The sequence below is a fragment of the Trachypithecus francoisi genome, unplaced genomic scaffold (genome assembly GCF_009764315.1).
Source record: "Trachypithecus francoisi isolate TF-2019V2 unplaced genomic scaffold, Tfra_2.0 Lachesis_group11, whole genome shotgun sequence".
In the NCBI taxonomy this organism is placed as follows: Eukaryota; Metazoa; Chordata; class Mammalia; order Primates; family Cercopithecidae; genus Trachypithecus; species Trachypithecus francoisi.
The window spans coordinates 104,252,738-104,279,819 of NW_022681456.1; the positions used below are offsets into that span (position 1 = coordinate 104,252,738).

The 27,082-nt window shown below is 40.8% G+C and overlaps 1 protein-coding gene across 2 annotated transcripts in view; it reads left to right on the forward strand.

Annotated features, from left to right (window-relative positions):
- TM7SF3 (transmembrane 7 superfamily member 3) overlaps positions 1-27,082 on the forward strand; it is a 47,455-nt gene that overhangs the window by 9,998 nt on the left and 10,375 nt on the right. Inside the window, exons 2-7 of one of the 2 annotated variants that reach the window (XM_033222602.1) lie at positions 5,703-5,857; positions 9,324-9,474; positions 11,840-11,960; positions 13,565-13,736; positions 18,101-18,278; positions 25,791-25,877. In XM_033222602.1, the coding sequence (XP_033078493.1) occupies positions 5,703-5,857; positions 9,324-9,474; positions 11,840-11,960; positions 13,565-13,736; positions 18,101-18,278; positions 25,791-25,877 (864 nt within the window). The remainder of the gene's footprint in view (positions 1-5,702; positions 5,858-9,323; positions 9,475-11,839; positions 11,961-13,564; positions 13,737-18,100; positions 18,279-25,790; positions 25,878-27,082) is intronic. The other variant, XM_033222603.1, reaches the window with a different exon arrangement.

Below are 27,082 nucleotides of genomic sequence, written 5' to 3' on the forward strand. Positions count from 1 at the left end.
CCTACAGGGTGGTATTTTTAGTGAAGGTTGCTGTCAAGTAGATAAACATATGAAACAATGAACTGTGACCTCTATCTTACACCATGTATAAAAATCAATATCAGACTGATCTTTAGCTCTAACTGTGAAAGATAAAACAAACTTCTAGAAGTTAACATGGGACTGTATCTTCATGATCTTGGTATATGTTGGCAAAGATTTCTTTAAAATGACACAAAAAGGACTAATCATAAAGGAAAAACCTGAGAAATTGTCTGCTAAAATGAAAACTCTTAATCTAAAGGTAACAAGAGAGTGAAAAGACAAGCAACAAGAGTAGGAGAATATATTTGCAACATATCTGTCAGAATACTCATATCTATGATGTTTTAAAAACTCCTAAAATTGAAGAAGGGCAGACAGTTCCATTTTTAATATATGTAAAAGACTCGAACAGACTGTTTTCACAAAGAGAATATCCGAATAGCCAATAAGCAAAGCAAAGGGTTCTTAACACCCATGAGTAATTAGGGAAGTGCAAATTAAAATCACAGTCAGATACCACTATCTACCCAGCAGATAAATGAAGGATACCATTGGCAAAACATTGTTGGAAGACTGGCAGTATCTACTGAAGCTGAAGATGAGAATACCCTATTACCTGATAATTCTACTCATAGATTCCACCCAACAGAAATGTGTATATGCATTTACCAAAAGACATGCACAGAAAATGTTTAGAGTTATTTATAACTCTAAACCAGAAATACAGATGTTTATTAACAGTAGAACAGGCCGGGCGCGGTGGCTCAAGCCTGTAATCCCAGCACTTTGGGAGGCCGAGACGGGCGGATCACGAGGTCAGGAGATCGAGACCATCCTGGCTAACATGGTGAAACCCCGTCTCTACTAAAAATACAAAAAACTAGCCGGGCGAGGTGGCGGGCGCCTGTAGTCCCAGCTACTCGGAGGCTGAGGCAGGAGAATGGCGTGAACCCGGGAGGCGGAGCTTGCAGTGAGCCGAGATTGCGCCACTGCACTCCAGCCTGGGCGACAGAGCGAGACTCCGTCTCAAAAAAAAAAAAAAAAAAAAAACAGTAGAACAGATAAATACATTGTAGCATGTTCATTTCATGAAGTATACAAGAACGGTAATGAGTTATGGCTACTTATGGCAGCTGGAATGAATTGCACAAACATAGTGCTGATTTTAAAGAAGCCAAACACACAAAAATTGTGTGTAAATTCTATTCAATTGAATTCCCCCAACTAAATTCCTAGTGTTTGAACTTAGGACCCTGTTTCCCTCTGGGGGAGCAAAGAAGATGTGATTGGGAGGGGCCACAAGGGGACCCCTAAGGTGCTAGAATGCTGTTTTGGTGCTGGTTAATTCATGGGTGTGTAAACTTTGTGTATTTCTCTGCATAGTATTTAATGAATATTTGTTTTTTAATTGATACCTGGACCTTAGCCCCAGTGATTTTGATTTAACTCATCTGGAGAGGGTCCCAGGCAGCAGTGTTTTGGTTTTTTTTTTTTAAATCCACTGCAGATGATTGTAATGTATTAGCCAGACTGTATAATCACTGTATTATAATTTCTTATGAAAAGGACACCTTATGGTCACTATAGAAAATTTTGAAAATAAGGAAATGTGTAATGAAAAGAAAAAAAATCACTTAAAATACACTCCCAGAGATATTTCCTCTTAATACCCCTACCTATTTTGTCAAGTGACCAGATTATAAATAATGTATACAATGTCCCTCCCTTTTATCATCTGGCTTCTGCCTGGTTCTCGCTATAGGCATTTGAGGAAAGGAAGATGATGAGGCATCATTTTCCTGTAGCTTTTGGGAAATCCAGGAAGTAACAGATGAATGTTATAATTATTCCTGAAATGTAGGTATATTTCTTGAAGAAGAATTCAGAAGCAAAGACTGCAGATTAATTTTTGGTCCTAATCATTATGTATTCTCACATGGTCTGTTTGTTTTTATTTCTGGATTTCTTAGACTAAAACAAGACTTTTTAGGTACAGTTTAACCATTTAAGATCAAAGGTCATCTGTTACACTGTCACAGCAAAAACTCTCTCAAATAGATTTATTGCCTGACACATATGCTTTCTGGAATAGTCTTCCACAAAATCAGAACTATTTTATTTCTTACTAATTTATTATTCATGCTGTAATCATAACAGCCTAGATGTTCATTAATAGGAGATTGGGTAAATGATTATGGTACATACCCAGAATGGAATACTCTGTAGCTTTTAAAATGGTAAAGCTAGAATTATCTGTGTTGTTATGGAAAGATGTATTAGACCTGTTAAATGGGCAATATCAAACATACATGTATCTTTTTCCATCTGTGTGGAAATATGCATGCTGATATCTGCCTAAGCCCTAAAAGATATATCCCAACTGTTAGCAGTGATGATTTCTGTACAGTGTGCTTGCTGGAGGAGTTGACTTTCTGTTTATTTTGCACCTTTTATAAGGATTATATATTTTCTAGAAAAATATTACCATTTTAAGGGAAAGCAAAACAGTGACAGAATGTTAACAGAATGTCCCATTTTGTCCCTTTTTTTTTTTTCCTAGTGTGTGTTCCTATTTTATAAACATTTAAAATGTAGAGTTGGCCTGGCGCGGTGGCCCATGCTTGGAATCCCAGCACTTTGGGAGGCCGAGGTGGGTGGATCACGAGGTCAAGAGATTGAGACCAGCATGGCCAACATGGTGAAACCTAGTGTCTACTAAAAATGCAAAAAATTAGCTGGGCGTGGTGGTGTGCACCTGTAGTCCCAGCTACTCGGGGGGCTGAGGCGGGAGAATCGTTTGAACCTGGGAGGCAGAGGTTGCAGTGAGCTGAGATCATGCCACTGCACTCCAGCCTGGTGATAGACCCAGACTCTGTCTCAAAAAAAAAAAAAAAAAAAAAAAGAAAGAAAAAGAAGGACATGTGTGAAAAAAAAAAAGTCAGCCGGGAGGGGTAGCTCATGCTTGTAATACCACCACTTTGGGAGGCTGAGATGGGCAGATCACTTGAGGTCAGGAGTTCGAGACTAGCCTGGCCAACATAGTAAAACCCCGTCTCTACTAAAAATACAAAAATTAGCCAGGCGTGGTGGCACATGCCTGTAATCCCAGGTACTCAGGAGGCTGAGGCAGGAGAATTGCTTGAACCTGGGAGGTGGAGATTTCAGTGAGCTAAGATTGCCCCACTGCACTCCACCTAGGTGACAGAGTGAAACTGTCTCAAAAAAAAAAATAAAAAATAAAAAAAAGAATCAGTTAAAATATTCTCCCAGAGATACTTGCTTTTAATATTCCCCTACTTACTTTGTCAAGTCATCAGTTGTTTAACAGTGTATTTTAGTTTCCGTGGTTCTGTGTTTCCATACTGTCTTTCCAAAGTTTTGTTTCTCCAAGTATTTTTGAGTTGTGATTCATCCTCATCCTGGGTGATAGGTTAAGGGAAGGTTAAGAAAAGTTTACCATGAAGCCTTCTCTAGTTGATGGCTTCAGTCTCTTCCAGGGCTTTTAAAGGCTCTGTATACTGTTCTGATGGAAGGCCCATGTCATGGGAGATAGACATAAGGATTATTAAAACATTTTCTAAAATATATCAAAGGGCAAATTTCAGTGATAATTACAGAAGTCTTGGATAACCTTTATGAATTTGTTTGATCATGGTGCCCAACAACTAGAGTGCCTACTCCACAAGTACCTTATAAATATTTGCCGAATAGGGAAAATGAGAACAAAAGGGAAAAACTGAAGATGTAGACTAGAAAAGGCAGGGTAGTGAGTGAGTTGAGTGCTGTGAACTGTGAAAGGATAGAAATCTTATTAATTTCTAGAAAAACAGACTGACACTGCCAAAACAGGTGGGAATTTTTAAGGCTTGGAGGATGCATGATGGATGGAACCAAACTTGAAGGGCAATATGTGAAACATTTTTAGTGTAATTTACTGAAATCCATGTAGTTTTATGTAAAATTTGCTTTTCTAATAAAATAATCATGATGATGGGAAGGCCTGGAAAATTTAAACATGTTTTTCTTGTTTCTCTTTAAAAAGAAAAAACACACGCACACAATTTTTTTCAGACTTCCTCACCCAGATTCTATTGACCACTCCTTAATATTTTAACCTCTGTTCCAGCTGGAGTTTGGTCCATATAAGATGTAAAATGTCTTTCTGGTTCCATAAATAGGAAATATACTATCTTCATTTGTCATTGTTAAAACTACTAAAATTTTCTCTAGAGTTTTAGAAATGAAATTGTAACCATAAGTAACCTTGTGTTCTATCATCATTTTTTTAAAATTAAGTTATGAATGTAATATAGCATCACAGAACTTAGGAAAAATATATAGAGGTTAACATTATTCTAGTCTTAGCCCTATTTGTGTCTTCTTTTTGGCTCTTCTTCCACATGCTGCTCATTCTTGATTTTTTTTTTTTTTTTTTGGTTCTGTTTGGTTTTAAATCATCCAGTGGAGCTTTTGTACTAAAAAAAAAAGTGTTGAAAATTGACCTTCTTGGGACATAGTATATAAGAATGTGTTTTTAAGTTATTTAGTATCTGAAATGTTTTCTTTTGCCACCCACCGACTCTAATTTCCTTCTAAAATAAAACATGACAGTTCCACTGTGGAACTCGGGTGAATTATAATCTTTTTTTCATCAACGCCTTTTCATCTATATTTAATCTAAATCTTCTGTTTATTTGTTTAGAATTGAACCCCGCAAGACTGCTTATGTGAAGCTTGGGATCTCCTCTGCTTTTCATGCAGGCAGATACTGACTGTAGGATGGGGGGTGAGGTAGGAATCTAGGACTACACAGGAGTAAAAGCAACCTAATTAAAGGAATATTTGAGAGTTCGATCGAGAAAAGACAGAGCTGGTGTGCAGCTGGCAGAAACACACCACAGAGAAGTGGAGACAGTCAGTGAGATGCAGGCCATGGAGGCAAGTAGACAGATGGGACAGGCCTGGAAGAGGTGTTGAAAAACTGTTCATGTTATAACCTATCTTTTTTATGCACTCTGAGCTTGATCCTTAAGCAAACAAAAGCTCTCTTTTCCAGGATGCCTGTGGTTCACAATAGTATGTGCAGTGCCTGGTGTGGGCCCTCAACAGACATTTTTGTCAGTACTGATGGCACCTTCCTTTGCAGTCTCCATGAGACAGATGAGGAAATTGAGGCTTAAGTGGATTTAAGGAACGTGCCTAAAATCACACAGCTGGTAAACGCTGGTATTAAATTGCAGCCACCTGTGTCTCTTCAGGCTATGCTGACTTCAGAATTCACTAGACAGTTATAGTTCTTTAACACCAGCACATTCATGATTGTTAGTAGCCCCACAGGATTGTCATCTTCAGATTCAAGGACTCTGTTCCGAAGATCATTGTTATTGCTACTGCCAGAGGGGAAGTTTCTCTGGGCTCCAGGAGCCTGTCTTCGGCATATCTTTTGAAACACCTCTTGCATTTTTGTTCCGAGCTCTATCATTCACTGGCTGGATGACCCTGAGTGGGCTGCATCACTTTTTAAGCCACATTGTCTTTAGCAGGGAAATAGGAGCAATAACCGTCTTTACCTCAAAGAGTTTTTCTGAGGATTAAATTCCACATTCGTTTATGAATGTGATCTCTGCAAATTGATATGAGAGTACCAGTGTTGTAATGAAAAGTTTATCTCGTTGTAGGTCTTATTGAATTTTCTGTGGGGAAATTTAGATACTTCGAGCTCAATAGGCCCTTTCCAGAGGAAGCTGTTTTGCATGATATTTCAAGCAATATGACTTTTCTTATTTTCCAAATACACTCCCAGTATCAGAATACAACCGTTTCCTTTTCTCCGGTAAGTACGAATAATTATTTTAGTAAAAATCATTTCTGTATTTTGGGGTCTGGTATTTAGTATGAGCATTAGAATTGGATCTCTCTCTCTCTCTCTTTTATGTTTATGACCTTATGTCTTAAATGTAAAAAAATCAAAATAGGATGTTTTCAAGTTAGTGATTGAGAGTATCGCAGGCCTTTCTTGAGTGTGGCAGTCTCTGACCTAAAAAGGGGTAATGGAGAACTGAGTTGGGGGGAAGGGCACCCTGTGCCAAATGTTACCACTATGCAGGCAAGTTTTTTTCGTGATTTCCCACCTTTTCATTTTCTTACTTTAGTGGGGCCTTAGTAATTTTTACCTGAGAATGTACGTTTTAATGGATTTTCATTGTTGTTTAGCTATAAATTTGAACTTTACCCAGAACCCTATAATATCAACTTTATTCTTTGGACTCTGTCATGCAAACAACAAAAAAATTATAGTGCTCAGTTCATCCAGCCCTGTGCTATGCCTCCAGCAGTGTTAAAGACTTTATTATAGATATCATCACTAAACCCCTTAACCTCAACCTCAGCTTTAGAAAGTTTTTAAAATTCCCTGGGTTAGCTTAAGCTATGAAGGATCTGCCATTTATGTAATCTTTTACACATCTATATTTAGTCTCTATGATGCCCTAGACCAATGCATGCATTTTACTTTGTATGAAGTTATACTTCATTTTATTTGTCCTAAGCCTATCTTATAATATTCTGGAATTTGGTAAACAAATCTGTCTTAATCCAATTCATATGTAATTTAAAAAAATTTTTATTTTTATTTTTTTAGAGATAGGATCTCGCTTCATCACCCAGGCTGGAATGTGGTTGTGTGATCATGGTTTAAATTCCTGGCCTTAAGTGATCCTGGAACTACCGGCACGTGTCACCACACTTGGCTAATTTTTAACATTTTTTTTTGTAGAGATGGGGTTTTGCTATGTTGCCCAGGCTGGTCTTGAACTCCTGGCCTCAATGATCCTCCTGCCTGGGCATCCCAAAGTGCTGGGATTACAGGCATGAACCACTGCACCCCAGCCTATGTATAATAGTATAGGCATTGGTCACACTATCTTTCTTACTATTGTATTTTTTTATTCCTGCCTTCTTGCCCCTACCATAGCGATTTCGAAATTGTGTGCATGTGGTTGTGCACGTGTGTGCGTGTGTATTGTGGGGGTGTGGGGGGGGTAGTTAATAGACTGGTAATGGAAGAGTTCAACTGAGGAAAAAAGGAAAGGAATAAATAGTATTAATTACAAGAGATACCGATGTCACGCATATGTTGAATTTGCCCAAGTTCTTTGCAGCTAGAGCAGAAGGTAAAGCATGTTAAATTTCATAACTTCCTTAGAAAGGAAGGAGCATGCCAGTTCCTCGGGGGAGGCAAGTTTTTTATGGCACTGAATTCAAAAGACAGCTTCCTATTCAGGCTCTTCCATAGGAGACTTGGTAAAATGGCACATAGATGAGTTCTTTCTTCTTCTTTTTTAACTAGATCCATTAAAACAATTTTTAATTAACAAACAGTATGATTTTCTTCCTAATGACATTACAGCAAGACAACATTTGGAGGAAAAGAGAGAGGATGGAGGAAATAAGGATTTATATTTGTTGAATGCCTACTATGTGCTAGGCCAGTGGTTCTTAAGCTTCTGGAGCCATAGACTGCTCAAGTCTATGGACTCAAATATAAATATATAATTTCTTGGGGCCCTTCAGAAACCCTCAGGCCCCCAGTTAGGAACCCCTGTGTTTGGTTTCCATATGGTTAATTCTCATTAAAGCTCAACAAAGTAGTAGTGATACCTGTTTCTACATCTGGGGAAGCAGAGCTTGGATGAAGAGATGCCAGCATCACCAGTGAGAAAATAGACCTGGATGGCAGCATCTTGGGCCTTGATTTCTATGCAGAAAGGGTCTTAGTTGTCCTTAATTATCATTTTATTTCTTGGACTGCCTTTAGTTCCCACTGTTATATTACTTAGAATATGATGGCCAGAACTGCACATGGCTCAGGAAGTGAGTGGTCTGTGTGAAGAGAAGTGCTTCTGTTTCCTGTGCCCTTCCTGATAAAGTGTGGTACTTTTGGTTTTTTTGGGTCATGAGGGCAGTTGGCTCTTTGAAACTGTTGACTTGATCATTTGTCAATTAATATTTGAGCCATTCTTTCTTGTGCTTATCAAATTGAAACTGCTCTGCTGCCTTTTCCTTCCCATTTCCTTTACTTTGATAGAACCTCTTGAATCTATTACCTCTTAGCTTAGCATTTTATTATTCAAAAAGCTTTCCAAGCAGATGGGAGTGGGGGATGGTAGAAAGGAAGTGTGTGAGGAAGGGGCACAAGGAAACTTGGGGTGATGCATACATTTACTATTTTGATTGTGGTAATGGTTTCACAGGTGTCTATGTATATCAATACTTAAAAGTATACTTTATGGGCCAGATGCGGTGGCTCTTGCCTGTAATCCCACCACTTTGGGAGGCCAAGGCAGGCGGATCACGAGGTCAGGAGATCAAGACCATCCTGGCTAACACGGTGAAACCCTGTCTCTGGTAAAAATACAAAAAGTTAGCCGAGTGTGGTGGCAGGTGCCTGTAGTCCCAGCTACTTGGGAGGCTGAGACAGGAGAATGGTGTGAACCTGGGAGGCGGAGCTGGCAGTGAGCCAAGATTGCGCCACTGCACTCCAGCCTGGGTGATAGAGCTAGACTCTGTCTCAAAAAAAAAAAAAAAAGTATACTTTATGTACAGTTTATAGTATGTCAGTTATAACACAATTAAAAAGGTACTTCAAAAACTGAACTCCTTGGGGCCAGGTCTCATGTTTTTGTCTTAGTGGTCTTAGACACGAAGACAAAACATTATTTGACATAGTAAATCTTAATTCAAGTTAATTGAAACACTTGGGAATTTCACTGTTCATCTGCTATTCCTGATCAAAGATTATTTTTATAGACAGAATGTTTGTGTCTTCACAAAATTCACAGTTGAAATCCTTATCCCCAGTGTGTTGTATTAGGAAGTGGAGTCTTTGGGAAGTGATGAGGTTCAACAAGAACGGGTACAAGAAATTGTTGTATCCTGAGTCTTCAGCCTATAAGAGGGCCCTCCGCAGAACCCAGCTGTGTTGGCATCCCTATCTTGAACCACCAGAGTCTAGAATTGTGAAAATAAATTTCTGTTGTTTATAACCACCTAACCTGTGGTACTTTGTTATAGCAGCCTTAACTAAGACAATCATATATTTTTCAAGAATGCTTTTTCCATGTATATGTGTGGGCATGTGAACATAGAGATGAAAAGAATTCCCTGGATATTTGAGGAAGGTTTTTTTTTTCTGTTTGTTTTGAGAAGATTTGGAATAGGACATGCACACTAGATCAGCTCGGTAATTTATATGTTTTGCTTGACTTCCTATTCATGATGATGTTTCTTCTTGACTGCAGACTCTCCTTCCCAATGCCTCGGAAACAGGCACTGCCAGTGGACTGGTTTTCATCCTTAGACCGGAGCAGAGTACATACACTTGGTACTTGGGGACTTCAGGCATAGAGCCTGTACAGAATATGGCTATCCTACTCTCCTACTCAGAAAGAGGTAACCCTTCTGTCTTCTCCTCCCTCTTGCTCTTTGGAATATGGAATGTGTTCATGAAACTTTAAGGAAAATGATCCTATTAAGATTGTTTGTTGCAAGTATAATTTATGTAATCAGAAATATTTTATAGTAAGAGAATTAGCATGATGACTGAAAGCTCAGGTAGTGACTAGGAGAACATGTTTGTTCATTCAAAAAGCATTTAGGGAGGAGCCCTTGGAGAAGCAGTAATAGTTAAGGCAAGACATAGTCCTTAACAGTTTAGTTATTCTGAGCAGAAGCAGTAAGCTCTATGTCATGAAGAAGAATGATTTGGAGAATGGCGCGTTGTAGGTGTGGCTGCAGCTGGAGTGTGGAGGGCCTTGCATACAATTTGAGGTTTGCACTTTATTTTGAGGTAGGTTCTAAGGAGGCATAGAGTTTTTAAGCAGAGGAATGGTGTGGTCCATTTCATCTCTTAGAAAACCAATGCTAGAAGCAGTGTGGGGATGGATTGGAGAGGGCACAGCAGAGTCAGGACTCAGCACAAAATGAGAAATGAGGATCTGAACAGAGGCCATGAGAGGCAGGATGGAGAAGAGGAGCTGGATTTGAGATATCCAGAAGGTGGAACTGATAAACACAATGACTGGTGGTCACGGATTATAAGAGGGAAGCATAGGTTTCCTATTTGGGCAGCAGGGAAATAGTGATACAAAACAGGTGTGGAAACATGGTGGTGCCGGATGTTTTGGGAGGTGGGACGGAGTAGATGATAACTTCAGTTTGGGACACAACCTGAGATGCTTGTAGGACATTTGGGTGGAAATGCACAGTAGGTAATTTAAATAAGGGCTAGAGTGGAGGGGTGAGATTAGATTCCCAACTAAATAGCTGTTATTAAAAGCTGTGGCAGTGAATGAGATTATCCAGGCATGTACTTGGATATTTAGGGCAAAAATCATAGCAAATACTTTCATAGTGCCTACTGTGTGTCAGCCACTGTTTCTAGCAGATAATAACTGCTGAGGAATAAGCACAAGACTGTGTAGTAGTCAAGAAGGTAGGAAGAGAGCCTGGAGGTTCTGCCTTTAAAAGGGAGCAGGCCGGGCATGGTGGCTCACACCTGTAATCCTGTAATCCCAGCACTTTGGGAGGCTGAAGCTGGTGGATCACCTGAGGTCAGGAGTTTGAGACTAGCCTGGCCAACATGGTGAAACCCTATCTCTACTAAAAATACAAAAATTAGCCAGGTGTGGTGGCAGGTGCCTGTAATCCCAGGTACTCAGGAGGCTGCGGCAGGAGAGTTGCTTGAACTCAGTGGGTGGAGGTTGCAGTGAGCTGAGATTGCACCACTTCACTCCAGCCTGGGTGACAGACCGAGACTCCATCTCAAAACAAAAACAAACAAACAAAAAAACCAAAAACGGAAGTGTTAAGTTATACTCTACAGAGAGGTCAAGAGAACTGACTGAAGGTGTCCATATGCTAGAGCATGTAGGAGTCAGCGGTGGCCCTTTACGAGAGTCACTTTAGTGGCATAACAGGGATGGAGGAGTGAAGGTGAGGTGAATAAATTTAGACTACTCTTAAAGCTTGGGGGTAAAGGGAAGGAGAGACGGCACTAATTAGGAAAGGAGGTAGAATCCAGAAGATTACTGGAGTAGTAGATAGGAAATGTTAGCTGTAACAAAAGGCTAATTACCTGATAAGAAACCATAGACTTAATTAAGGCTCTCATCAAGGGCAGTGTACACAGAAAAATTATGAACAGAGGAGCTTCAGCTGGCATACATACCATTTGTGGTGTGGTAAAGATCCATAAATGCAGAAAAAGGAGAGTATGAAAGAAGAGCATAGAATTTGGAGGAAGATTCCAACATGATATTGAAACTTATATACACACTGTGTATCTGCATTCCAAACCTGGCCAGAAGTAGTCAACCAATAGCCAATCTTTTTAACTCTAGACTAGAGGTTGGCAAACTACAGACCATGAGCCAGATCTAGCCTGCTGCCTGTTTTTATACTTTTAAAGTTTTACTGAAACACAGCTATGCCTCTTCCTGTACGTATTGCCTGTGGCTGCTTTCTTGCCACAAGGACAGGGGTGGGTAGTTACTGCAGAGACCATCAGACTGACAAAGCCTAAAATACTATCAGGCCTTTTACAGAAAATGTTTGCTGTGCCCTGCTCTAGGGCCCTGAACCTCAGTTAACTCTACCCTCTTTAACCTCAGTTCATGAAATAGTATAAGACTAGAAGCTCTACATTTATATTTAACTTCTATTTGGAAAGTTCTTCTAAGGTAGAGTTCTGTTTTTCTGAGTATGATTTGGATATGTAAGAATTGTTTGTTTAGTAACTTCCCTATTTCTTATCCAGATCCTATCCCTGGAGGCTGTAATTTGGAGTTTGATTTAGATATTGATCCCAACATTTACTTGGAGTATAATTTCTTTGAAACAACTATCAAGTTTGCCCCGGCAAACCTAGGCTATGCGAGGTATGTCTGTCTCCCATCTCTGAGAAATGCTTTTAGAACATACATGACGACAGTTGTGTAGATTTGACCAGCTCTCTCAAGTCCCTAGTTCTCTGTAGTAAAATAAGTTATTTAATTTTGGGGGTAATTGATGTAATTTAAACTTCATTATTAATATTTGGGCTGTCATTTACAGTTAATATTTTCCCACTTCGTTCTTGTGAACTCTTTTTATTTGAAGAGCCAGATGTGAGTCTGTTATGAGCTTGAAAGTACATCCTGGTTTTTTTTTTTTTTTTTTTTTGAGACGGAGTCTCGCTCTGTCGCCCAGGCTGGAGTGCAGTGACCGGATCTTGGCTCACTGCAAGCTCCGCCTCCCGGGTTTACGCCATTCTCCTGCCTCAGCCTCCCCAGTAGCTGGGACTACAGGCGCCCACCACCTCACCCGGCTAGTTTTTTTTTTTTTTGTATTTTTAGTAGAGACGGGGTTTCACCGGGTTAGCCAGGATGGTCTCGATCTCCTGACCTCGTGATCCGCCCGTCTCGGCCTCCCAAAGTGCTGGGATTACAGGCTTGAGCCACCGCGCCCGGCCATCCTGGTTTTTATAAAGCACTTTAAATATAGATAGCACTCAGTAGCCCTGAAACATCCTTATATTTTTATAAAGATTCATTGTTTTAATTAAAGCTGTGCCTCAGTTTCTGCTTTAATAGTAATGATAGCTAACATTTGAGAACACTTGAATGCTTCCTGTGCATTGTCCATGGTGCTGAGTGTTGTTATGTAGGGCAATTGCTGTTATTTTACAGAAAGGTTCCCTAGGGGTTATGGAGGTTAAGTGACTTGCTAACAAATAACAAATCTGGTATCTTCTTTTTTTTCTTTTTTTTTTTTAAATCGGAGATGAGGTCTTTCTATGTTGCCCTGGCTGGTCTTGAACTTCTTAGCTCAAGCAATCCTCCTGCCTCAGCCTCCCAAAGTGCTGGGATTACAGGCATAAGCCAGTGCACCCAGCTTTTTTTTTTTTTTTAATTTTTTTTTGTCTCCCCAAAGCTGTAGTATTACTCTAGGCCTGACTGTTATCAGAATCCAGTGATATAATCACCCTTGCCTGTTGGTGTTCATCTTAGTTTGTGGTGCTGTAACAAAGTAGCACAGACTGGGTGGCTTATAAACTTCTTTCTCACAGTTGTAGAGGGTAGAAGTCCGCGATCAGGATGCCAGCACAGTCGAGTTCTGGTGAAGGTTCTCGTCCAGGTTACAGACTGCTGGGTTGTCATTGTGTCCACACATGACAGAAAGAAGGCTAGAGGGCTCTCTGGGATCTCCTTTATGAGGGCAGTAATTCTATTCATTAGGGCTTCACCTTCATGACCTGATTGCCTCCCAATATCATCACATTGGGAGTGAGGATCTCAGCATATTAATTTTGGGGAGACACAAACATTCAGTCCATAACAGTGCGTTACTTTTCTTCAGAATACCAATTGTTGCCACTGCAAAAAGTGAACTGTTAAATTGTAATTATTGTTGCAAGTGTTTGAAATTAGGGCTCTTGGTTCCTTTTTATAGATGGGACTTGCACCACAAGAGATTGATGTTTCATTTTGTTGGTTGACTTTAGAGGTGTAGATCCCCCGCCATGTGACGCTGGGATGGACCAGGATTCCAGGTGGAGGTTGCAGTATGATGTCTATCAGTATTTTCTGCCTGAGAATGACCTCACTGAGGAGCTGTTGCTGAAGCATCTGCAGAGGATGATCAGCGTGCCCCAGGTGAAGGCCAATGCTCTCAAGGTAAATCTGAGTCCCATGATTTGTGTGGCTGGATTGTGATACCTGTGTCAGAGTTGAGACAGGGAGAAGCTACCAGGATCTTGTTTCTTTACTCTTTTCTCCTTTACTGGGGACACTCACTTTATTCTCTTTTATTTTGTTATCATCTTGGGAGTCTTTGCTGGTGATACCTCAAAATGATGTTGGCCTTTGAGGAGATGCATGTAAATTATGTTAAGTTTTAGTTGCAGCCACATCTGTGACTTGGTAATCTGAAATGTGAATGGAAGGAGGTGGTAATTTTCTATGTACTCCCACGACTATTGGGTAAACATTTTTGGCAAGTATGAAGATTACATTGTTTTGAGAAAAAAATAATGAGAAACTGCTTAAGGATACACGCATTGGCATTCATATTTGAACCCAAACTCAAAGTCTGTAACTTGGAGAAAAATTCTTCTCTGAGCTTTTGAATCCATGGACCAGTGGCATTGGCATCACTGGGGAGTTTGTGAGAATTGTGATTCTTAAGCTCCACCCTGGAACTACTGAATCAGAATTTGCATTTTATAAGATCCCGCCAGTGATTCTGGCCGGGTGCAGTGGCTCACGCCTGTAATCCCAGCACTTTGGGAGGCCGAGGTGGGTGGATCACCTGAGGTGAGGAGTTCGAGACCAGCCTGTCTAACATGGTGAAACCCTTTCTCTACGAAAAATACAAAAATTAGCCAGGCATGTTGGTAGATACCTGTAATACCAGCTACTCGGGAGGCAGAAGCAGGAGAATCATTTGAATCCAGGAGGTGGAGGTTGCAGTGAGCCCAGATCATGCTGTTGCACTCCAGCCTGGGTGACAAGAGTGAAACTCCATCTCAAAAAAAGAAAGAAAAAAAATATGTCTCAGGTGATTCTTATGCATATTAAATTTTGAGACTCACTGCAATAGATCATTTTTGTGGAGGGCAGGATTTTATCTTTATGTCTTGAAAAGTGCCTAACAGCAATGTAATATATGAAGTCATCCTTCAGTCTAATGGTTGACGGGTGGAGTTTTTCTAGGCAGCGTCATTGTGCTTATTCACAAAATAAGAAGCTCTGTTAATAAGGTTTATTAGTTGCTTTATTAGATATGACATACTATTATTTTTATGAAGGATATAAGAACTTGTATAATAGGCTCTTTTTAGGTTACTTTTAACTTTTATTTCAAAGAATATTTTGTTCCAGAATGTGGGGAAACCCTCAAAGACTAATGAGGGTATGTCAAAGATTCAGGAGCCTGTTTGAAGGGCTTACACTGCCAAATTTGGGGCAATTCAAGAATCAAGAAAAGAAAAAGATTGTGGTTGTCAGCCTTGAATAAATACAAATGAAACCTTCCTCAGTTGCCACCACTGGAGGAAACTCTTACACCAAATTACTCCAAAATTGATAAAGGAATTTAGCCTGCCTTTTTAAAGGAGGAACTAATTCTTCCCCAGTTGGTGAGAGAAAGCTCTTTGCAGAAGAGTGCCAGCTAATATATGTGGAAGGAGTAATAGAGAATTAGATGATCACCATTTTCTGACCCTCAATGAAATAAATCCAGCAAGGATCAGCAGGTGAAGGTTTTTAGGGGACAGGATGTTTCTAGGGTATCTAAGTAGCATCCTTCAATTAATTCTCATTGTAAAAGGAGAACTGCTTTAAAATGGAGTGACCTGATAGTCTCCACCTATTCCAGGTGGGCAAAGCTAGTTTCACTGAAAATGGGTCAGCCTGTATTATGAGCTCATGTAGTGCAGTCTGACGTTATCACCATTGCCTGTGGTATAGTCTAGCATAAAATGTCTAACCTGAGTTTAGTCCATTGGATTCCCTATTTACAGGAAGTTCACCATCGCCTGTGGTATAGTCTATCACAAAATGTCTAATCTGAGTTTAGTCCATTGGATTCCCTATTTACAGGAAGTATGGGGGATAAAAGAATAAGTTAGACACAAGATTGTGGAATACTCTGTGAGAATACTGACCATCTCTTCTGCAGTCATTGGGTGGCTGGGAGAGAAAGGAGACAGACTGCTCTAGATTACTGAGATTGGCCACAAGCAGCATACATGGAACTTGGTTTGATCTTGGGTAAGAAGGAGAAAAGCTAGAAAAGATGTTAGAGGTCAGGAACAGTGGCACACACCTGTAATCCCAGCACTTTGGGAGGCTGAGGCAGGCAGAGCGCTTGAGCTCAGGAGTTCGAGACCAGCCTGGGCAACGTGGCAAAACCTCATAGCGACTAAAAAAAAAACCAAAAAGTCCCGAGTGTGGTGGTGCGTGCTTGTAGTCCCAGATGTTGAGGAGACTGAGGTGGGAGGATCACTTGAGCCTGGGAGAAGTTGCAGTGAGCTGAGATCACGCCACTGCACTCTAGCCTGGGTGACAGAGTGAGACCCTGTCTCAAAAAAAAAAAAAAGGAAAAGACATTAGGGAAAATCTGGATCATGTATTAGCTAATAAGAAAGTATTCATTTTCTTAGGTGAGCTAAGGTATTGTGTTTATATAGGAGAATATTCTTGTACAGATGGTCCCTGACTTATGATGGTTTGACTTACGATCTTTTGATTTGAGTTTTGATCATTTCCTAGGCTAGCAATATGATACTCTTGCAACGCTGAGCAGTGGCTGTGAGCCATAGCTCCCGCTTAACCACATGGGTAAACAGCTAACATTCTACAGTATACTGTATTCAGTAAATTACATGAGCAATTAAACATTTTATTTTAAAATAGCCTTTGTGGGCCGGGCGCAGTGGCTCACGCATGTAATCCCAGCGCTTTGGGAGGCCAAGGCAGGAGGATCACAAGGTCAGGAGATGGAGACCATCCTGGCTAACATGGTGAAAACCTGTTTCTACTAAAAATACAAAAAATTAGCTGGGCGTGGTGGTGGTAGCAGGTGCCTGTAGTCCCAGCTACTCAGGAGACTGAGGCAGGAGAATGGCGTGAACCTGGGAGGCAGAGCTTGCAGTGAGCTGAGATCGTGCCACTGCACTCCAGCTTGGGCAACAGAGCAAGACTCCATCTCAAATAATAATAATACTAATAAAATAAGCCTTTGTGTTAGATGATTTTGTTCAACTGAGTCTGATATAAGTGTTCTGAGCACATTGAGGGTAGGCTAGGGTAAAACCGTGATGTTTGGTGGGTGAGGTATATTAAATGCATTTTGACTTTACGATGGGTTTATCCTGATGTAACCCCCTTGTCAGTCTGTACTTAGACTTACATCTGTACTGAGTACCTTGTTACTCACAGTGTGGTAGGTGGTTGCATAGCATTGGCATCATCTGAGAGCTTTCTAGAAAAGCAGAACTGCTGGTACGACACTGACTGAAGTATCAGATCTGCTTTTTAACAAGACTGTCCCTCTGCGATTCACAAGCACATTAAATTTGAGAAACACTGTGGTAGGACATGCACAGTGAAGTGTCATGATATCTGTAACTTACTTTCAGCAGTAAAAAAACAGAGATGGGGAGAAAGGAGTGATAGAGAAACAAATATGGTAAAATACTAACAATTGTTGATAATAGGCAGTGTATAGTCTATTTATTGTGTTATTCATTCAACTTAGTGTGTGGTTTAAATTTCTCATGATAACTTGGGAGTAATATTAACAGTTTGTTGAACTTGATCAGACCTTTGCCCAGGAAACAAGTTATTGAAGGCTAAGCAGTATTTTTAAACAGTGGTACTCTGATGTAGGAGGGCTTGTAATTATTTACTCCTGAAACCCTAATATTTATTTCTCTCAAATTAGTGGGAACATAGGTATTAATGTTCTATAAAGCATTTGTTTCTTCTGTGTTATAGTTTACAATGGAATTTCTGAAGTTAAGAACTACCACTACATAGCAAAACCTTATGTAATATTTTCTTGTTTCAGAGACTGTTAGACAAAAATAAGTGGGTACTGTCTGACATGTTAACAGACTGTCTACATTAGTCTGTGGTTAACATTGAACACATCCTCGGTGTTAGGCATTGGGCTGTACACTGAGGAAAGAGCAGTGCACAAGAGAAATACAGTTCCCATCCTTGTTTATAGTCTAGCAGAGGAGAAAAACAACTTTTTTCGTTGTCCTAACTAGCATTTATACATTATTTGTATCTCATTTTCCTTAAACTATTAAAAAAAATCTTTGGAAGCATTTTATGTAAGAGCTTGCTTACATTAGCACATACAAAGCATGTAAGATGGCCTTTTGACCATATTAAATGGGTTGGTGAATATTTCAAACAAGAATTATAATTTATAAATATACCATTTAATATTACACGTAGGTGGAATTATCACAGAATAGCTTTAAAAAATCCCCTAAACACTAATCATGTGTTATTTTTGGCTTCAGGTGGTTACCCTAACAGCTAATGATAAGACAAGCATTTCCTTCTCCTCCCTCCTGGGACAAGGTGTCATATACAATGTCATTGTTTGGGACCCATTTCTAAATACATCTGCTGCCTACGTTCCTGCTCACACATATGCTTGCAGCTTTGAGGCAGGAGAGGGTAGTTGTGCTTCCCTAGGTGAGTATATGGATTTAAACTTTTACAAATTCTCCTTTGGCCTTGCAGATAATGCTTTTGTCTAGTTCTCATTCATTCATTTAACACATAACCTTTTGAGCCCCTACATTATTCCACTCTCTGCTCTAGGCACTAGGACATAGCAGTAAACAAAACAGCAAAAATACTCGTTCTCCTGGAGCTTATATTATAGTGAGGGAGATGAGACAGACAAGGTAAATTTATAAAATATGTAATACATGAGAAAATGGTGAGTGCTAAGAAGATAAATAAAGTAGGAAAGGGAGAGAACACGTGCCAGTAAGAGGAAAATTCGAGATAGATAGAATGGCCAGGGCAGTCCTTGCTGTGCCACGCATGTATGTGGGTGTGGCGTGTACCAGGCAGAGGGAGCAGCCAGGATGAGGGCCTGCACCTGGGAGCCTGCCTGAGGGTGTCAAGAGCTCTAGTGAGGACAGGGGTTGCAGGAGAACGAGGAGGGCAAGGGGAGTAGAGGTGAGGCGAGAGGTGCGGGGGCAGGCAGCTCGCGTGTGGCCTTGTAGATTATAGTATGGGATTTAGCTTCTATTCTGAACGAAAGGGAAAGGCATTGGAAGGTTTTGAGCAAATGGTGCCATGATCTGACATATTTTAACGGGATCACTGGCTGCTTTTTGAGAAAAGACGGAGGCAAGAGCAGAAATGCAGATTGGTTAGGAGGCCACTGAAGTAATCCAGGGGAGAGAGAAGAGTGGGTTAGGTAGATTGGGGGCAGTGAAAGTGTTGTGAGGTGCGTGTGTGTGTGTGTGTGTGTGTGTGTGTGTGTATTTAGCAGTTTATCTTGAAATAGTTTCTCAGAAAATATGCAAAAATAGTATGAAGAATTTCTGTATAATCTTCATCCAGATTCCTCAAAGCTTAATGTATTAGGCAATTTGCTTTTCATTCTCTCTTCTTCTCTCTTTCTTTCTATATACAATTGACCTTTGAACAGTGTAGGGTTTGTAGGGGCTGACTCCTGTCCAGTGGAAAATCTGTGTGTGTAACTCTTTTCTTTTTTTCTGAGACAGGGTTTCACTCCTGTCTGGAGTGCAGTGGCGTGATCTCGGCCCACTGCAACCTCTGCCTCCCAGGTTCAAATGATTCTCCTGCCTCAACCTCCCGAGTAGCTGGGATTAACAGGCACACACCACTATGCCTCGCTAATTTTTGTATTTTTAGTAGAGTCAGGGTTTCACCATGTTGGCCAGGCTGGTCTCAAACTCCTGGCCTCAAGTGATCCACCCGCCTTAGCCTCCCAAAGTACTGGGATTATAGGCATAAGCTACCAGACCCGGCTCGTGTATAACTTTTGACTTCCGCAAAACTTAACTACTGTTAGCTTAGTGTTGACCAGAGAAGCCTTATTGATAATGTAAATACTTGATTAACATGTTATATTTGTCATAGACTATAGTCTTACAATAAAATGAGCTAGAGAAAAGTAAATGTTATTAAGGAAATCGTAAGGAAGAGAAAGTATATTTACGATTCATTAAGTGAGAATGGATCATCATAAAGGCCTTCATCTTCGTCGTCTTCACATTGAATAGGAAGAGGAGGAGGAAGAGGAGGGGTTGGTGTTGCTGTCTTGGGGTGGCAGAGGTGGAAGAGGAGGCAGGAGAGGCAGGCACACTCAGTGTGACTTTTACTGAAAAAACATCTGTAAGTGGACCCATGTTGTTCAGGGGCCGACTGTGTATGTATAGATATGTATACACACACACAAACACACACTACTCTTTTCTTCTCTGAACCATTTGAGAGTAAGCTGCAGACATAAAGACCTTTTTTGCCCTTAAATACTTCTGTATTTATATCCTTACATACCCATAGTAAAATTATCAAAATTACAAAGTTAACATTGATATGGTTGTTATTTAATTCACACATTACCACATTTGCTAGTTGTTCCAATAGTGTCCTTCATAAGCAAAAAAAATTTTTTTTGTCTGGGTGCAGTGGCTCACGCCTGTAAGCCCAGCACATTGGGAGGTCAAGGTGAGCACATTGCTTGAGCTCCGGAGTTCAAGACCAGCCTGGGCAACATGGCGAAACTCTGTCTCTACAAAAAACACAAAAATTAGCTGGGTGCGGTGGCACATGCCTGTGGTTCCAGCTACTTGGGAGTCTAAGGTGGGAATATCACCTGAGCCCAGGAAGGTCGAGGCTGCAGTGAGCCATGATTGTGCTCCTATACTCCAGCCTGGGCAACAGAGCGAAACCCTGTCTCCCCATCAACAAAACTAATTTTTTCCTCTCACCAGAGTTCAGTTTAGGATCCCACGTTGCGTTTAACTGATGTATCTCTTTAGAGTCCTATAATCTGAGGCAAGTCTTTTTTTTTTTTTTTTTAATTTTAATCTTTTAAGATCCTGACTTTTTTGAGAAGTACAGAATATTTAGTTTTTTAGAATGTCCTCAATTTGGGTTAGTTTGATATTTCCTCATAATTAAATTTTGATTATGCTTTTTTGGCAGGAATACAAAGGAAGTGATGTGTCCTTCTCAGAAGGATCTTGTCTCTATTTATTTGTCTCTTTACTAGTGGTGACACCCTTCATAACTTGGTTAGTGGTGTCTTGCCAAGTTTCGCTACTGAAGTAACTGTTTTTTTTTTTTTGAGACGGAGTCTCACTCTGTTGCTCAGGCTAGAGTGCAGTGGCGCGATCTCGGCTTACTGCAAGCTCCGCCTCCTGGGTTCACGCCATTCTCCTGCCTCAGCCTCCCTAGTAGCTGGGACTACAGGCACCCGCCACTACACCCAGCTAATTTTTTTGTATTTTTAGTAGAGACGGGGTTTCACCGTGTTAGCCAGGATGGTCTCGATCTCCTGACCTCGTGATCCTCCCGTCTCGGCCTCTCGAAGTGGTGGGATTACAGGCGAGAGCCACCGTTTCCTTTCTTAAGTGTCTTTAGGGGAAATACTTCGAGTGTCAGTAAATATCCCATTCTTAAACTCTCACTTGCTAGTTTTGGCATCCAGTGATCTTTGCCTGAAACATTTATTACTAGGTGGTTGCCAAATGGTGTTTTTCTAATGTATCACTCCTTCTATGTTTATTTGTTGCCATTCTACTCTAAGGAAGAGTTTTCCCTCCCCTCCCATTTATTTATGCATGTATTTATTTTAAGCCTGGACCCGTAGATTCCTATTTTATTCTCTGGATGAAATCCTTTACTGTCACTTATTTTCACGTTCAAATTGTCCCAGATTTGGCTCATGAGTGGCTGGATATGTTTGGAGTACAGTGTACTGATGGATTGGATGAGGGGTTTGAGAGAAAGAGGTGTAAAGGACTTTGTAGTTTTTGGCCTGAGCAACTGGAGAGAGAGAGCAACCATTCACTGAGGTGGGAAGGACTGTTGGAGGAGAAGGTTGGGAGGATACATTGAGAGTTCAGTTTTGGACAAGTTCAGTTTGAGAACCCTGTTGAACGTTTATGTGCAGATGTTTAACTGATGGTTGATTATATATATATAAGCCTGGAATTCAGAGGAAAGTCTTAGCTGGAGAGCATCTTGGAAGTCTTCAGACTGAATATATGGCATTTAAAGCCTCATGCTAGATGGTGTTATCTATAAAGGGGTGGCAGAAGTGGAAGGGGAGGGAGGCAAGAGAGGCAGGCACACTCAGTGTGACTTAGAGAAAAGGGAGGGGTCTGAGGACTGAGCCCTGGGTGTTCCAGTGTTTAGAGCTCAGGAAATTGAAGATCCTGCCAGTGGGCTAAGCCAGATTGGTAAAAGGAAAATGATGTTTGTTGAAGCCAAGGGGAGATGGTATTGCACGGAAGAGAGAGCGATCAACTTTGCGGATGCTGCTGATAGGTCAGCTAAGAAAGAGACTGAAAATGACTCTTGGATTTAGCAACATGGAGGCCATTGGTACCAGTGAGAGCTGTTGCAGTGGAGAGGTGGGGTGGGCGCCTGACAGGAGCATGTTCAAGAACAAATGGGAGCTAGGAGCACAGAAATTGGAGAAAGTTCAAGTAGCTCTTTCAAGGAGCTTTGCTCTAAAGAAGAAAGTCTATTAGTTGTGTTCAAGCCAGAGATTATGGTTCTCTCCCTCTGCTAGAGCCATACCCCACTGTTAAAGAAAAAAAAAAATCAATGACACTAGTTAAAGCACAGTAAGGAAGATTTTATTCAAGGTAGGGGGTAGTATTACAATAGGCACAGGGACCACTGTGATGGAATTTTGCAGTGGGGAAGAGAGATTGGGCTCAACTCTTGAGTACTACACGGGCTAGTGGGAATTTGTAGCCAAGGAGCAGGGTGGGAGTCAGTGGATGGAAAATTTCTAAGGGGAAACATGAGGGGCAAGGGGGCATTCTGTCTGCACTGACCTGAGGGGATTCTTACTGAAGACAGACCAGGGTGGTCAGACATCACCTGGGGGATGGATGGTGGAGGATGAAGAACTCGATTAGATATCGAGGGTGATTTGATATCAAGCATAGGGGATTCTTGCTAAGCTGGCTTATCAGAGTTCTTGCTGAAGCTGGATTTTACAAAGATGTGCACAGATGGGCCTAGGAGGGGGTTCAGGAGACTGACTGAAATTTAGCCAAGCAAAGACTCTTTGTCACCACTCAGTCTTCCATGCTAGACAGTCTTCCACTCAAGATCCTTGAGGGATACAATGCAAGAGACCTAGGCAGATATAAGTTTGTGTGTATGTATATATATGTGTGTGTGTGTGTGTATATATATATATATATATATATTTTTTTTTTTTTTTTTTTTTTTTGAGAGCGTCTCACCCTTGTCACCCAGGCTGGAGTACAGTGGCATGATCTTGGCTCACTGCAACCACCGCCTCCTAGGTTCAAGTAATTCTCATGCCTCAGCCTCCAGAGTATCTGGGATTATAGGCGTGTACCACCATGCTCTGCTAACTTTTCGCATTTTTAGTAGAGACCTGACCAACCATATTGGCCAGGTTGGTCTTGAACTCCTGACCTCAGGTGATCTGCCCTTGGCCTCCCAAAGTCCTGGGACTACAGGTGTGTGCCACCTCACCTGGCTAATTTTTGTATTTTTAGTTGAGACAGGATTTTACCATGTTGGCCAGGCTGGTCTTGAACTCCTGGACTCAAGTGATCCACCCGCCTCAGCCTCCCAAAGTGCTGGGATTACAGGTGTGAGCCAGTGTGCCTGGCCCTGTATTTTTAACCCATGAACTGAAGTATGTCTCGGTTCCCCCATTTCTTTCCCTTGAACCCTTCATACAAAAGCCCCTTCTAAATAGAAAGCCCCCCAGGCCTGTCTCTCTCTCTTAGGCTTAGGAGACAGAGAGCTCTGAGCCAGTTGTTCTTCCCGCCCAAAGTTGAACCTTCCTAGTGATGTTGGTTCTGTTTTTACTCTCATTTTCACAATTGATGAGTACTTGGGTGCTTTTCCTGAGCTTGGAGTAGGAAGGCTATATCCATATTGCCTCCTAACTAAAACCTTGCCCTGTGGTTCATAACCCTTAGCAATACTGTCATAGTTAAAAACACTTTAACCTTCGACTTGCTCCTGTCCTAGTCTGTTCACTGCTTTCGTTCCCCAAAGTGACTGCCTGTTTTATGTCTTGTTTTATCATAGATTCTGCTTCTGATGAAACCTTCCATACCCTCTCATTTTACTTGTATAATTGTTTCTCTCCTTCCTTCCTGGTATTGTGATAAGGGATTTAGTTCCCCTGTAATGTTATGGAAGAGTATCTAACTGTGTCTTAGTTTTTATTGGGTTGGAACACCTTGCTGTCTTGGTGATTATACTTGCTGAAGAGTTCCACGGGATTTTCATTTGAGAAAATCATCCCAGCGAATTTAATGGTTTTGGTGTAAAAATTAAATTCTAGAACCATAGTCAACTACAGGTCTGAAATAAACAGAATGTGATGTTTTTATCTTTCGTATAATGTTTCTGGGGTTTTTTTTGTTTGTTTGTTGTTTTTTGAGATGGAGTCTGGCTGCGACACCCAGGCTGGAGTGCAGTGGCCTGATCTTGGCTCACTGCAACTCTGCTTCCCGGGTTCAAGCAATTCTCCTGCCTCGGCCTCCGGAGTAGCTGGAACTACAGGCATGTGTCACCAGGCCTGGCTAATTTGTGTGTTTTTGGAAGAGATGGAGGGTCTCACCATGTTGGCCAGGCTGGTCTCCTGACCTCAAGTGATCGCCCACCTTGGCCTCCCAAAGTGTTGGGATTACAGGTGTGAGCCACTGCGTGCAGCCATCGTTTAATCTTTCTTACAGGCTCCTTATTCTCAGAAAAGCTGATATGTAGGCATATACTATCCCCTGTGAATTCTGCTCTTCTGTCTTGTGTTTCTTATTTTACTGTATGTCTTCATGGTTTCTCCATTCTGAACACTCTTAGGCATTTTATGTATTTTGATTTGTAGCAACCTTGTTATATTTTAGCATGAGATTGTATAGATGTTTTGGTTTTTCATTCAGGGATTGTTTTCTTGCATTTATCTCTCAGGAGTCATGATGGTGGGTGATGAATTTAGTGAGCATATTTTTCTCTTCAGTAAACTAAATGATACCATGCTTCATCATTGGTTGTAATGCAACATTTTTCTCCAAGGCAATATATATAATTGAGAAGACTGGTAGTAGTTTGTGTGTGTGTGACTTATACATGTAATGCATGTTTTTAAATTGTGCGTTTCGGTTTAAATTTTTTATTGTGAAAAACTTCAGCGAACCTCCATATACCAATTATCCAGCCTTAACAATTTTGATTTATGGCCATTGTCTTGTTTCAGCTGTGTTCTACCTGCTTCTCTGCCTCTCCACCTCATCACCCTCCTTTATCACTTGATAATTTTAAAGCAAATCCCTGGTCATCATGTTACTCACAAATATTTCAGTATCTATACCTTAAAGATAAGCACTTAAAAAATAGAACCACAGTGTCACTAACATAATTTTCATTTTAAAATATTGAAAATATTTCATTAATAGCATCAAATTAACAGCCAGAGTTTGCTTCTGGAGTCATCTCAATTGTTTTCCACAGTTTGTTTGAATCGGGTTTCAGATGAGATGTATACATAGTATTTAGTTGATGTGTCTTTTAAATCTCTTTTAACCTGTATTTTCCCTCCATCTCCCCCACCGCCTCCTCCCCACTCCCTGCCACCTTTTGTCCATGCAGTTTATTTGTTGAAGAAACAGGATTATTTGTTTTAGGAACACTCCCTCTCTGTTTCTCTCCACTCTACCCAGGAGTATGTCATAGGAAGTGTTCCATACCTCTTTCAGCAAGCATATATTGTCTGGATTCTCTTTTTGTTAGAGCAGCAGTTGTTGATACTGATTGTCTACATAGGTTCATTCATTAGGGGTGGCAAGAGTATTTTAAAGATAAATTTGTAATATACATGTATGGGATAAATTATGTCAGTTCACTTAGCTTTTTTGATGAAGGTGTTCTATAAATATTAATACAAAGTATCAAATTGGATGTATTATCCACTAAATTTTCATTATTTTGTAGGAAGAGTGTCTTCCAAAGTGTTCTTCACTCTTTTCGCCCTGCTTGGTTTCTTCATTTGTTTCTTTGGACACAGATTCTGGAAAACAGGTATTATGTCCAGTGTAGTTGCTGTTTCCATTTTGCGGTCTTTTCTCTTTAATGTTGCCGGGGAGTGACCTGTGAGGAGAGTAAGCACTTACTTATCTCTTTTATCTTCATAGATTTGTAGCTGGGGTCTGTAGTCATGAGTCTACTGAGTTGTACTGCATTTTTATTTTTTTCTCTTCTCCCTGCAGCGGAGTATAACCTTCTCATTAACAGGGGAATACAATTATGCAGTGAATTTTATCAGCTGCTAGATCTGTTAGTTGACTAAAGATAACCGAGATTAGGCATTGGTTGTCAGGGCCAGGCTCAGTGGCTCATGCCTGTAATCCCAGCACTTTGGGAAACTGTAGGTGAGAGGACTATGTGAGGCCAGGAGTTTGAGACCAGTCTAGGCAACATAGTGAGATGCCTTCTCTACCAAAAAAAGAAAAGTTGGGGCTGGGTGTGGTGGCTCACACCTGTAATCCCAGCACTTTGGGAGGCTGAGGCAGGCAGATTACTTGAGTTCAGGAGTTTGAGACCAACCTGGGTAACTCGGTGAGACCCTGTCTCTCCCAAAAATACAAAAAAATAGCCAGGCTTGATGGTGTGTGCCTGTAGTCCCTGCTACATGGGGAGGCTGAGGTGGGAGGATTGCTTGAGCCTGGGAGGTGGAGGTTGCAGTGAGCCAAGATGGTGCCACTGCACTCCAGCCTGGATGACAGAGTGAGATCCTGTCTCCAAAAAAAAAAAAAAAAATAGGTTGGTTGTCTTTGTAAAACTATGTGTGGATTGTGGTGATGGCAATTGACTTGGTTTCGCACGAATCAGGCTATGGGGCTGCAGTGTACAGTGAGTTTGAAATGTCTGCTCAGACCTGAGAGATTCAGATGCCAAAGGGAACACCAGCATCTACATCCGTGAAACACATTGAAGAACTGGGATGTAAATCATGCTCACTGGATTGGTTTGAATTATTTGGGCTGCCTTTTATATAAGTGATGTTTTTGATTACTAAAAAATCCTTAATCAACAAGATGTATAACTGAGAATCAAGGTAGCTCAACTGTAATCCTGATCTAATAAAGCTCTTTAAACTTGTGGCAAATTGTTTGAAATAGCAACTCCTTTCCTGCTGTTATGACACTGTTTTTTATTAATTGGGAAGAGATTATTGTGAAGAATATATAATATCTCAACATGTAGATTGATTCTGTAACAAAGAA